This window comes from Boleophthalmus pectinirostris, unplaced genomic scaffold (genome assembly GCF_026225935.1).
Source record: "Boleophthalmus pectinirostris isolate CB_2022bp ecotype Guang Dong unplaced genomic scaffold, ASM2622593v1 HiC_scaffold_6, whole genome shotgun sequence".
Classification (NCBI taxonomy): Eukaryota; Metazoa; Chordata; class Actinopteri; order Gobiiformes; family Gobiidae; genus Boleophthalmus; species Boleophthalmus pectinirostris.
In genome coordinates this window covers 17724315-17739048 of record NW_026571447.1, presented here as the reverse complement: position 1 = coordinate 17739048, position 14734 = coordinate 17724315, and the positions used below count along the sequence as shown (strand labels likewise).

Below are 14734 nucleotides of genomic sequence, written 5' to 3'. Positions count from 1 at the left end.
GAGATTTAGTCAGGAGGATGCTTTCAGATTAGATTTTGGACTTCCCAGTAATTTGAAGCAGCCGATCATGGGCCAGCACTGCAAAAATATGAAAAACACCGCTGAATGTTCTATAATTAAGATTCAGTAGTTTATACATTACTCAACATTGATACTTTGCTTTAAGAAATCAAACTACATCCCAACAAGCGAAGTTTAAAAATTAAGTTTAATAAATTTTGGGGTCATTTTTAGACCATCACCACTTGTAAAATTAATGAAAGGAGGCCTTTACCGTAGTTGTAAATACGTAATTAAACCCTTCCAAATAGGGCTTAAGAAAACATCAGCCCCTTTTTCCTCTCAAAAAGTGTATTTGTTTAATTTGTACTTATAGATTAATCTGCACAGGGACAGTTTTTTTCTATTCAGCTTTATGGCCTCTGATATTATTGCATATATGTGTGTGAATACAGTACAGCAGTCACACATCAATAGTTGTCTTGCATTGCCATCTAGTGCACATGCCATGAATTGCACTGAATGATTTTGTTTTTTTAAAATAACAATAGGTTTGATGTACATTACATGTGTTGGTGCTTTTAGAACATTTTGTAATTATTATTATTTTTTTTAACCTCAAAAAAGTTGCTTTAAAAAAAAGTATTAGACAACTACTAGTCAAAATAATTAAAAGTGGAATTTAACTTTACAGTTATAACAGTTAAATCATAAAATAATAGTTACAGTCTTTTCATTTTGAAGAGTTTATTTAAAAAATATTCACATATTCACATTATATAAATATATTTTTCTGTTAAAAAGTACTGTCTAATAATCTAAAAGCAATAAAATACATATTGTGTGGGAACTCATAGGACATAAAAAATTATAATTTAAGAAATCATTTTCAGGGTCCATCATGTGAAGCTGTGGTCAAAGCACAGAGCGGTATTTACAGGCAAACATGATCCAGACTGCGCAGGTGTTTTCAGGGTAAACAAAAACACGAACTCTCACGGCCAGCCTCACATGGTCCCCACGGCAACAGATGATCTCATCACAGAAGGGAGATCTGGGAAAAAAGACACGATAAATACCAGAAAAAGGATGAGGTGCATCTATAACAACCTCTATAGCAACTGGTAATGTAACCTTAAGGTGTATGTGGAGCACATATTGGCACTGAGACCATTCACCATTTTTGGACCACACCAAAGAACTTTTAAGACTACGTGAATCTAATACGTATCAATCAATTATCAATGTCTCAGCATTAATTCACAAACCCAACATTTTGCAGATGTACCAGTATAACTAACAAATCAAATTGTAGCCACAGGCCATTTTCCATCTGTTTTCCATCTCTGTGCTACATTTACAAGATTCAGCACACACAAACATTTCCAGTTTGATGTTTTAAAATTACTGTCACTTGTTACTTTTCTTGGAAATACAAATTCTACTGAAAAAGAAAGTGGACCAGAAAGTTTGAAAATTCAGACATGTCAATTCTTAAATGTAGATGCTATCATTTACAAAAGCCTTACACTCAGTTTAAGAAACATTACTTTTGTTGTTAATATTAATCTGTCTGAAATGCTCGGGTTAGGACATGTTCCACTCTTTCACCTGAGGGAGGTGGCGAAGGCCCGGCGGGCATTGCGGTGGAGGAAGTGAATGGGGAAGCCCTTGAAGGTATGTCCGTCTGGCACCGCCCTCCTCACAGCGTCCTGAAACTCCTCGTTCCCACAGGACACGCCCGTGCAGCGCTCCAGCTCGTATGCTGCCAGGGCCGAGGACAGAAGGTAGGACAGGTGGTCATCCCAGACTGTGGCCAACTCCAAGTCCTGCAGGAAAGATGGCAGCATAATACAGCAGGAAGTTAACAATAATAATATAATTAATTTTATTTATATAGCACTTTTCTAAACACTCAAAGACGGTGAACAAAGAATACAATTTAAAAAGTTCAAAGGAAACATATTTCACAGGAACAGTAGTATTAAACATACCAACCAAATAGGTGACTATGCCATGTACATAAGGCTTCTAACTAAAGGCTAATTTGCAACCACCTTCCCCGGTTAGGCTTTTAAAATACAGAATGATTTTATTATGGTTTGAAAAAAATACACACTGCATACTTTTCATGCTACTAGAAAAAAAAATAAAGAAGAAACTTGTAATCGGTAAAGTCTTGCTGTCATCAAATTATTTTTCAGGAAATTAGGTTAAATTTGCCTCCTGATATGGACTTTATTAGATTTGCAAATAATTGTGTTTGTCTTTGCAAAAAGTGCTCACCTGACTCAGACCATGGTAAACTTATTAACTTATGTTCTACCTTTCTTTTTTACTCATGAAATGATACAATTCTTAGTTTGTAACTTTAAATGTGGAAAAAATATAATTAAATGAACATATGTTTTTTGCGTCATTGTGACAAATGAGAACATGTGTTATACAACTAATCGATGCACAGTTTCTACTTGTATAAGAAAATCAAATGTTATTATAGTTAAAGTATGTAAATATGTGAGGTGTAGTACAGAAAGACCAACAGAAAGGGTAATCTTTCCTAGGAGTGTTTTGAGTTTGTTTGCTCAGTGAACTGGGCTTGGCCATTGTCGATCTGTTCAAGTTAAACTGGGTTGGTCTTTAGTTTAAGAAATATTAAGCCGAGTTACCTCAGCACTTTTTCCACTCTGCTAACTATTCCACATTGCCAGGGAAAAGGTTTTCTAATAAATACATTACAATTCAAGGATTAGAGAAGGAAGTCAGGATCATCTAAACTAAATAAAAAGATATTTGAGAACCTAGTTGGAAAAGGGTTATAAATGCAAATCTATACACAAACTACAAAGAAAAACTCTGATATTCTGTACCTTCCTGTGCTCAGAGATGAGGTAGCGCATCTCTAGCTCGAGCTGGTTGCTCACAGCAGCTGGGTCCATAGTGGGCGCGGTCAGAGGCGGGACAGGGGGCAGAGAGGTGCTGGATCCAGGGGAGCACACAGACTTTAGGGCCTCTTCGCTCATCGCCTTCCAACGAGACTGGTTCTGGATGAGCAATGTCATCAGTCAAATGTGTGTTACAAAATTATGAGAGAGAACATTTTGTGAAGGGAACAAAATTACATTTTAAAGGCTCCATATTGTGTTATTTTCTGATCTATGCCATAATGTTGTTTCCGCATGACAAACATACCTGGAGTTGTGTTTTGTTTAATTCAGTTCTTCTCTCAGACAGAAAACACACACTGTGATGCCATGTGGTAATACAGGAAGTGCTCTACTATGTTTTTAATGTCCATGCACCTTCTCTGGAATCATTTGGATAATTTCAGTCCTGGAACTTCCAATCTCCACTGAACTAAATGTAGAAGGAGCTCTGTTTACCTTAAAGCTACCACTACATGACATCACAAGCTGGAACAGAACATGTTGAGCTTTGGAGATGTAGATAGATCTCAAACATGTGTGAATAAAGCAAAACGCAATTCCAGGTATGATTTGAAGGAGGTAATAACACTGTAATATGGCTTAAACTTCACAAGTGTCCATTTTGCGTGATATATATATATATATATATATATATATATATATATATATAATAAATATACCTTTAATGGAAACAACACAGTATTGTTAAATAAAGTGTTTGCTGATTATGGACTACTATACCAACCATATTTAGTAAATTATGGTTGTGTATAAACACTGTATGCACCTAACCTTTCTACTTTCTATGCTCTTTTATTATTGTCTAAAAGCAAGAGAAAACATGCAACCAAAATTAAACAATCTTTCAAGCACTAATAGTAACCTTAGAAACTGGAAAATGTCATCTTCTTCACACAATGATTCCTGACGAAGACTAATCTGGCAGTGGTTCAGTCACAATGCCGTTCTCTGCCTGATCTAGAGTCACCACTTTATTCTGTACTACTATAAAAGCAAGGCAAATGAGCTTAATTCTTCTCAGTACAACCAATGTACCTATGTTATGATTCCTATATTGTGCTACTTAAATATAGCTTATTCACTCTTCATTCATTCACTATCGCCACAGCCCTCAGGTCTCGAAAAGGCCATTGGCATGAATAGTCAGCCATATCTAATATTTCACTAAAACCCAGTTTGGATATAAAGTACCCCACATTTCTGTGGTGTATTAATTGCTAACAAATTACATATTTAGATCACCATGTTACTTTTTATTGACTGGAAATACCAACTATGTTCAGCAAAAACAACATGTATTTAATTTGTTTTGCTCCGTTGTTGATGCTGTGTGTCCCCCCCCTCCCTTTGCTCCCTTCAGAGTGCTATCCCAAAGCAATCAGCGTGCACCCTGCTAATGAAACTACTGCGCATCGCATCATGTTTGTGAAGTTGTAGAATATTGTTTTGTATGCTGATTTAATGGCAGCAGGTGAACTTGTGAGCTGAGCTTGGACAGAATTGTACTGTTAACTGTAAGGAGGGTTCAAACAGGGCTACTACCGCTGTCTTAGTTTTTCTTAAAAAAAAAAAAAAAAAAGAGGACATTTTGTACCTGAAAATCAAAGATGCACAGCTCGACAGCATCTGAGGGCTGACAGTTTGCTAAAAAGCTCTGGTGGTTGAAGACACAGCCCACAGTGCGATAGGGGTGAGTGGGTTTGGGCTGTTGTACCAGAGGGGGGGCATCTGGGTCAACGGCCTGATGAAGGTATCTGCAACAAAACATGTGTTATTTCAATGTTACAACTGCAGCAGTTGTTACAGTTTTTAATGTATAGGTCAAAATATAGATGTCTCCATGCAATCTTTCTACCTAACCCAAAAACTGCATCAACAGTCGTGCTCAATACATGTGATTAGTTTATATTTCAGTATGTCAGTCTTCTCTCAGATGCATTGCTTCTGTGTGTATAATTTGCAGTGTGAGATGAAATGTAAAATTTAATGAGTTCAATTAAATCCAACTCTAAAGTAAATGATCTTTTCTAGGAATCTGGATACAGAAAATTGTCAAATGAATGAGATAGTTTCATCCAGCAATTTCACAGAAAACCATTGATAATGATGAATGCCCTGCCCCGACAATCACAAAGGCAGCTTGTGTAATAAAAGCCAAAGGAAACACACGTACTCAGAAGTAGAGATATTTGCATGTGTGGCTTCAGTTTAGAGATGATGGGCTTTCTGAGAAAAAGATACCAAGAACTCTCAACAGCGTGGAGCATTCACAAAGGTTACTCGTTCATTATATTCTGAAGAAATCTGATTCTGAGCTCAGCTTTTCTTTTTTGCAACAAAATGTTACATTTATATTTTTGCTAAATACAATTTAAAAACAAATACACCCCCCCCCATCTGTAATTGAATAAATGTAAAGAAGACTTGTTTAATGTCATACTGTGGAACATTCCATATGACGAACAGGAAGTTGGCCATATTGGATAAAAAATTCGCCCCCGTTTTGACTTGCGTGTGTGCAAAAAGATTCAAGTCCCCGGTGTTTGGTCCAAATGATCAGATTTGACATGTTACATCTACAGGCATAAATACACAAAAATTATCAGAAGGTTTTGGAATACTCCTTACGTTTTTTCTGTAGCACGCCGGCGAAAAACAAGTTCATTTCCTGTTTCTTTGGTGACCTGTCACGGCCACAGGCATTGACCTAGAGAGGTCAAATTCAAATCACAATTGCGTGACCTGGGCCTGAATCTAATGAAATATGAAATCTAATAAAAATGAACACTATAGTGCCCCCTAGCATAGACATGAAATGTCAACAATATTGGAAAAAAGTCATTATTTTTATTGATGTATGTAAAGGGTAATGTTTGGAAGTGCTTTAGTGCTGTTAACGCCTGGGCCCCCCTCTACTGCTGCTCCACTACAGCTGCTCCTTTTGGGCGGCTAGATCTCTGTGCTCTTTCATGTTCACGATGAAGCTTCAGGAAATGCAGCTTATCTCATGTTGAAAAGAGTTCAGAATACAACCCCTGCACCTTCATTTTCATTGTTGGTTTGATCTCTACCAACATCATTACAAGTGGTTTGAGTCTTCACTGTAGGTTCTTTAAGTTTTTCTTTCAACTTCTCATTGACTTTCCTGGTATTGGCCAGCACTTGTTTGAGCTCGACAGTGTCGGCCACTGTCTTGTTATACAGATATCTTATTTCTTTGTATGCAAGAACTTGGTTTTCCAGCTCTTTCTCTTTTTTCAGCAGGTTAGTTTTGAGCTCTTTCAACTCCAAGTCTTTTTCGTTCGTCTTTTCCCTGACTCTTTTGGAGTTGGCAAACGCTCCTGTACTTTAGCATTATACAGGTACTGGATCTCCTTCTGTGCATTCATTAGGTATTGTACTTGCTTTTCCTTCTTCTGGAGAGTCGCAGCAAGTTTTTGCAACTCCAAGTCATTTTCATTAGACTTTTCTGTGACTTAATTGGAGTTGGCCAGCTTTTGTATTATATATGCTAACTTCTTTTTGTAGTTGTTTGTCTTTCTCCAGAAGAGTATTGTTGAGTTTTTGCAACTCCAAGTCTTTTTCGCTCACATTTCCCATGACTTTTTCCTGTACTTTAGATTTATACAGGCACTGGAGCCCCTTATGTACCCTAAACTCTTCTTGTAGTTGCTTGTCTTTCTCCTGAAGAGCATTAGTGAACTCCAAGGCCTTTTCTTTGGCCATCCTCCCCTCAGTCTTAAACTTGCAGTCCAAACCAAAGTTTTTTTGGACCTGATCTGCAAGCTGGGCCCTTGTCCACTCCAACTCTACATGCAGCTCCCTGAACAGAGCACTGTCCCCCAGGGGTGGAAATTCCCAGATCAGACTTCTTTTCTCAGTGTTTGAGAAGTCCTGGATGTTGGGAGACACCTGGGTCTCCACTGGCTTCTGAATGCCGCCTGATGGTGTGGGGCAGAGCAGAGCCTCCAGGTCAAAGTCGTCGTCGTAGAGGTGGACGTCATCCTCTAACGTATAGAGGTGCCAGGGCTTTGAGGAGAAAGTGTTCGAGCTGTCCATGTTTGTGTGCGTGCGTCTTCACCAGTGTCCTGAGAAGCTGTGAGCCAAAAGTGTTGGTGCCTTTAATAGGGCACCAACAGCATGGAGATGATGTGACATCATCTCCATGCTGTTAGCTGATTGGCTGACACGGACCAGCATCTCCATGGTGATGAGATATTCAGATTATTCTGGTGATGATAGAATCTTGATCTTGACCTTAGTTAATTACTAATGCATGATTTTGGTCTAATTATAATACAATATAAAGTATATGAAAAGTGAACATTATAGCGCCCCATAGCACAGAGATTAACGTCAACATTATCTGACTTGTACCAAATTCAGGGATCAAATTTTATGCATTATTGTGAGCAAAAAAGTATATTACGGATATTGGGCATTTTTCACATTTGGCAATAACTCCTCGGAAACATTTAAAGCTGCATTATGTAATTTTTGTAATGGACGAGCTGACGTTCTGGGCGGCTGCTGGGAAGAGAGAGTGGCATGGCGGGGCAGTCGTGAGTCCCCGGAGTTCACGTGGGAGGGGCGTGCGCACCGGGGCGAGGGCCATCATCAAGTGGCTTTAATTTTTTTAATTTATGGATGTAATGGATTTTCACCTGTGAGCAGTGAGGCTCTCCCAAAAAGTGACGCTCCCATCAGTGCCTCTGGTCAGGACCCAGGTGTGGGGCACTCCTTTGGATTTGGTGCCCACACACATAAGCGTCCTGCCCAAAGCCCAAGAGCAGGCTGCACAGGAGGGTGGCATGGTCCTCACAGTCGCCCTGCAAAAAATAAACAGTCAACCTGAATTTACAACTCACTCAATCTGTTGAAGCCACCACAGTACATAGGTTTGAAAGAGCAACTACATTTTTTTTTTATTTTTTTTTACTTTTTTTGCTTTATGATATTATATTTTACAGAATTTGTTTTATTTCATTGTTCAGTGTTTTTGTATGTTTTTAAATTGTGTTGATTATATTGGAAGCCACTTCGGTCATCTTGAGTATTGTAAAGGGCTCTAAAAAAAAGAATAATTGATTAAATGAGAAATGGCCAAAATAAATAAATAGATAATTCTCAGCTAAAATAGACATAGAAGCTGGTGAACGTAAGACACGTTAAAACTTATTCAGACTAAAGGGGAGCTATGAAAAGCCACTGGAAACATTTTAAGCATTTTTTTATATTGTACAAGATAACACTCCCTCGAGACTTACATTTTTCTTTCCTAATTCCTAGATTTCACTTTTTTAACTGGCTTCCTCACAATATCTGCTCTTGTTCTTGTATTAGCCTTTCTGGGAACTATTTGCCACACAAGAAAGTCCACTACTGCAGCAGCACAGGAAATCCGCCAGCGTCATCAGATTGCCCATGACAGTAAGCACCTTCTATTTCATTCGCACAACTTCTTTCCAGTAAAGAGCCCCTCGACGAGCAGCACGAGGATGGACTAGTGCAGTTGTGTGCTGGCTAAAGCTATTCTGCCAAGTCAAAATGATAGATGTTCCCCAGAAGTGCTAAAATGGCCGCCGCGTTGGAGCAGGCTGGCGGACTGATGAGGCTAAATTAATTTTCCCCAGAATGAAAGTCGTAAATCACAACTGACAAGGGCCACTTTGCGAGAGAGCTGTGTTGTGTCTGTCTCTCCTGTTATATGGGCGCGAGGCAGGCAAAGGAACATTTATTCAGAGGGGGTGGTGGTCTGGGAAATTCTCTATCTACTGTAGTCAAGGGATGAAAATGCAACAGTCAGTCAGGTGTATAGTAGAGAGAAAGAATGGGAAAGGAAGGAAAACAGGGTACAAATAAGAGTTTAGTTTTAGTGAGGAATAAAACTTTTGTAGTGCATATTTGGTTGAAAACTGTCAAGACATAACAAAAAGCATAAGAAAAAAAAACAATAAGAAATTCTCAATCCTTATATACAAGAAATTATATACATGTTCGAAATGGAGTGAGTGGAAGTATAAACTTATTTGTTTGTAAACCTTTTCTCCAGTGTTAAATAACATATTCCAGTGTTAAATAATATATTCTATGCACCCTTATTGCATCCTTATTACTTGACCAAGATAGGTACAATACACATATACATACAATGTTATTACCCTTTTGCATTACTTAGCATCTCCATCCCTCTCCATGTCATAAGAACAACGTTTTTGTAATTCTTTTTGAACTAATTTATATTTACATCTTCTTTTAATTCCACTGACAAACTGCTCTATAGTCTAATTCCACATACTGAAGCACAAAAGTTTTACATAGTTGTCCTTAATGTCACTGATTTGAAGTTTGTTGTGGCTCTCAAATTATAGACCACTTAATTCTCAATAAAAAGTTTTTGAATGTGAACATTTCAGTAGATTTGATTTTAGGAATAGCGTTGTGGTATGATCCAGGTATCCAGCCTTCTGTATACAACATATTGCTCTCTTTTGGAAGGTCACTAATTGTTGCTCCAGTATGTTGCACAGTATGTGAGGTATGGTAGTACTAGTGAACAGTAAAGGATGTGGAGTGATTTATAATCCAGAACTAGTTTTGCTCTTAAAGTACTGCAGTTTTAAAAAAAACTTTTTCTTATACGTCTTTAATGTGTAATTTCCAATTCATATGATTGTCCATAGTAACTCCTAAGAATCAGAAGTTTTTTTGTTTTTTTTTTACTTGTTTAATGCTTACACCATCCAATGAGATACTGATTTCTGTATTAGTTGTCCTATTTCCAAAATACAGAATTTTAGTTTTGTTGATATGAAGTGATAGTTTGTTTACAATTTCTTAGAATAATATTTCTAAGAATACTTGAAAACCGATTCTTGGTAGTATTTCAGAGCAGATTTCGAAAGCTGATGGGAGGAGTTAAAATTTGCCTAAATTTAAACGAGGACTAAACCCAGTCTTACAATGACAAGAGCAGGATGTTGTCATGAACCACATAGACTAAGCAAGGACTAAACCAGGATTAAACTCAGGCTGACTGATCAGTCAATTCTTGTTTATTCTATTATGTTTTGATTAATCTGTTTCAAGACCATAAGTAGTATAAGTGGTGAGACTCTAAATAAGCACTGTAATATCAGGGCTTCAGGGTTTCAAATGTCATTGTGTATGTGACTATGTGACCTTTTGAGACAGTTAATCACCATTTCACACTGTCCCTTTTGGCAAAGTTAATGGAGTAACTCAGTAAAATTCCATTCTGTATGCATCTATTAGTTACAGCTATACAGTTACTTTTGTCATTTGTAAAGGCATCGATTGGTATAATCAGCAAGGATAAATTAGAAGTTGAGAAGATGAAGATTAAAAGATGAGTTGATTTGCAACATTAATACAGTAGCTGACCTCCTGACCAGCCTACATTCTTTTTCAATCCAGAAGTGTTTGGAATTGAACCACAGAGCAAGAAAAACCTCCAATCCAGCCATAGCCGCTAATTTGTACCATGTGTCTCTCAAATGCGGAAGCAAAATGCTAAATTCTCCTATTACTCAGAACAAAATATATAACTTAACAGAGATAAATAGCAGAAATCCATGTTGTTTCTGTTTTTATTTTCTTCTTTTTCTTACTCCTAAACCTCCATGTTTGTTTTTACTGGAATGGAGCATGATTGGATATTAGACATGATACGGTTTCAGACTAGTCTTTGTAAAATGTTGTCAAATTGTGTAATTCTGGCTGGTCAGATAACTAACTAGATACAGTACATTGTATAAATTTGTTCATTAGTAAAGTCCAAAAGATTAGTTACTGCAAAAAGAATTTCCACACTGTTGTCAAAAGCAGCTGATCACTTTGCGCTTACCTTCCCCCGACAGAGAAAGGCCAGGAGTGTGCACCACTGCTCGTGCTTGCCTACTCCACTGCCCACCACAGGGGCCTTCTCATGGGCCATCAGGCTGACAAAGCGGGCTGCCTGTCTGGGACTCTCGAGGAGACGTCCAGCTCGGAGCACTCGCACATATGAACACACTGGTCTGTTTACACCGTTCTCATCCTATGGACAGTCATTACAGTTAGGGATGGAAAACAGGCCGGTAAAAGGCCGTTTTACAATACATATCAAATTATATTTTATTTAGTCTTATTAAGAACACATAAAATGTCTGTCAATGTAAATTTCATGACTTTTAATAATAGCCAATTAACGCAAAAATAAAGTCAGAACATGCTTTTACTGACAGAGGGTTGGCAGTAGATTGATTAAATCCTATTTTAATGAGAAAAATATGTTAATTGTTTAATCGATTATCATACAAAGCTTATGTGACTAGCTTTATCAAATTAAAGTGAAATTCACAACCATTTTCCAAATTCCAGTAAATGATCCATTTTTGCAAACTTCTATTGACTTTATTCCGGAAGTTACCGTAGGAGCCACCATCACCATTCGTGTTTCATTATTTTGCATGGGGGTGCCGATCTTGACAGCAAATAAGTTCTATATGAATTTATTTGAATGTGCATATATGAATATGCATTGTTGACTTCTTGGTGCTTGTGAATACTGAACATTTTACACATATCAACCTACTTCACATCTTAATTTAGTAAAAAAAACAAAACTAAACTTATATGTATATATATATATAAATATATATATACATACAAGACACAAAAACAACATGGGATATTTTAAAGGAGGGGAGCCAAACCTGTGCAAAGATCTTGACCATTTTGGACTGGTGTGTAGGACGTATCTCAAGAAACTCTCTCCACCACTGCTTGGCATAAACTAAGAACAGTCTTTCTTTTTCCGCAGTCCTCTGTCTTTCAAGTGATTGCTACATGGAGAAAGAAAGAGTGTTACAAAAAATGTATAGTACTTCAGGTCAAGATCAGATAGGTAGAGGAAATGGGCTTGGTTGGTTGGTTTTGCTTTGGAAAGAAAATAAAACAAGAAAAAAAAAAAATATGTAAAACTATACTGTACACTGACCTGTGTGGAAATGATCTCTGAGCTGATGGTCTCTGTCAGTCGAGGGTAGAGCTCCAGACTCACAGTCAAAATACCAGCTGGGACTTTACATTCACTTCCTGAACACAAAAGTGAGTTAGTCAGTAACAGATATACACTTCCTTTATTATTTATGATTGAGCAATCTATGGTTTAAGTAAATATATACGTTTCAGAGAGTATTTGGATTGAGGAGAAAAAAAATTATCTGGTTTGATGGTCTTGGAAAAATCAAATGCATGGCCACTTCAAACCATTTACTCAATTTCTCAAAAACCCAGAAGAATACCACAGTAATTGTTAGTAATGGTAGATGACATTACTGGAATGAATTTAATTATACCTTTGCCTTGCCCTCAAGTATGTCTAGGTTGAAAGAAACCACTGTAGGGTAAAACAGTGTAACCTGTAAATGAAAACTCATTTTGTTAAATTCTTACCAACACCCATCATCTCTACTCCGATGCATGTTTTGCCACTGGGTGAACTAAGAACAGTCCTCCAGTCGAGAAAATGTGACGATACCATCATGGTTTCACTGGATGTGTCTGTTTTTATCAGCACCAAATGAACAGGGTCGCAGATAGACAGCATTGTGGTGCCATCTGCCATTCTACTGCCTTCTCCTACAAATACAAAATGTATCACTATCAGGAGCAAGGAGAGTCTATTTAAATACACAACACAAAAATATGAGTACGTCAACAGTAGATGTACTCAGAATCCACAGACCTCAAAGACACTGGCTTTGTAGTGACACAGATACACATTCTCAAATTTTCTCACACTTGACTTAAACAGCTTTTTGTAACATCGAAACACTGATTCTTACCCAGATCATCTTTGTGGACCTCTAGGAGAAAGCCTTCCTTTATGTCAGGTTCACAGGCACAGGGCACCGGTTTGGAGCGAAACCTCTGATTGCGAAAATGCAGGTACAGTGTAAATGTGGAGCACACCTGACCAGGTAATGGCTCTGGCTCCTGAAGATGCTCCAGAAAGGCCTTACCGCCTTGTATTTGGAGGTAAAGGTATCGTCTGCCTGGGTCGATGTTAGCTATATTTAAAAAAATTGAAAGAAGAAGAAAAAAAAGGTTTTATTGAGGGGTAAATAAGGCATCAGCTACAAAAAATACAGAGTACGGTAGTACAAGCAATAAATATTTGAATACTTTTAATATACATTTTAGTATAAATGTCACTTATTGTACTGATCAAACTTATTTATGTTTATGAAAGCACTGGAAGCATAAAGTGTAATTTGTAGCATATTACTATGAGTGGCCATCATAATCATATTAATGGAAAACACTGCTGTTTACTAGAATTGATCAGTACTACATGCAAATAAACTATAATAGCAAACTCATAACTGATGTAGCAGAAATGCAATAACAGTTGACTAAAATGACTTACTTTTCCTTAGCTGCATCTCATCTTGATCGATGAAATGTGTAGCAGGTCTTGATAGAGACTGTGTTTCTACCTCTGCTGCTCTGGGCTATAACAAACAATGAAAATGTACATTTGCATTTGCATGTTAATTATAAATATCAATTACTGTTTTAAAGACAACATTGACTTCGAATTGCTAGGTGACCTGAGTAAAATGCAGATCTTTCATGACACTGTCTATGATGCCCCGGCGTTGTAGAGCATGGAGAAAGTCTTTCTCAGACAGATTGGTCACTCCAGAATCATCTCTCACAGTCTCCGCTAAGACCTCTCGGATCTTGCCATGAATATTCATCTAGAAGGAAAAAATATATATATCGGGAAAAAGAATCAACCAAAAATGTAAACTAATTCACAATATGCCATTTTTGATCTACATATGAAAGGTAACAAAAACTTAAGCACAGTATTATAACAATACTAAAGTATACATGCTACTATTACTAATCATACTATAATCCTTAGAATAAATAAATCAAAGTAAGGTTAAATGCACTCAGCAAGTAAGTAGGTTAGTAGACTGTTGCTGCAGTAGCTAGCTTTATTATTGTTATTACAAGTGTCCGGCTAGCACGGAAGGCAGAGTGGGAAAGTAACAATATTTTAATCCCAAATTAAATCACGAAGAAAAATATTTCTAAAAATTAAGTATAGACATTGTTTACCTTCATCAGATGGTTGTGAATGATTTGCTTCAACTCGGGTGCTTTCTCTGGAGGTAGAGTCATGACAGCTGGCCACTAGAATAGACTTGGCAAGGCAAATGAGAAAAATCCAATCGCATAAAACACTCACAACTAGTCGTCACGTATTTAATAGCTGTTGTATCGCTGTTCAATGCATTTTGGTGCAAATAAGTGCCTAATATTGTGCAACAAACAACAACTAACCACAAACAACACCCAATTTAAACAGTGGCGGAAAGAGAAGCGGGAGCATGACTATATCGCTGCCTGATAGAAACCTACGTTCACAAAGAAAACAAACTAAATAGACTAATACTCTGAATATTGGTCTCAAGAAAGATATTACCACGTTTTCTCTCATTTTATTTTGAAGACCTCTGTAGTCTTATATTTTGTATTTGTACAGTTGTATTTAAGCATAGCTCAGGGCAGCTATTATTAGCCTCTGGCTCAGGCTACAAGCGAAGGACCTTTCTGTAGTTCTAATCCAGTTTTAGTCGGAGTCGCAGAGCCTCAACAAAATCGACCCAAAATAACATAATATAGCAAATGTAAAGTAACAATGTCTCAAAACTAATAACTCTTAATTAGCGATTGCCAAAATAATACATATTGTTAGATTGTTT

At 37.3% G+C, this 14734-nt stretch overlaps 1 protein-coding gene across 1 annotated transcript; it reads right to left on the bottom strand.

The window, feature by feature from the left end:
* Nucleotides 1–730: 730 nt before the first annotated feature.
* On the bottom strand, nt 731–14607 carry cep76 (centrosomal protein 76). Its single transcript, XM_055164250.1, is given in 14 exon segments — nt 731–1054; nt 1612–1829; nt 2871–3044; nt 4543–4702; nt 7613–7711; nt 7713–7777; nt 10816–11007; nt 11666–11794; nt 11950–12047; nt 12408–12593; nt 12800–13024; nt 13384–13468; nt 13568–13717; nt 14088–14607. Coding segments are annotated over 14 exon segments (1983 nt in total). The 5' UTR covers nt 14151–14607; the 3' UTR covers nt 731–915.
* Between the last annotated feature and the right edge of the window lie 127 nt (nt 14608–14734).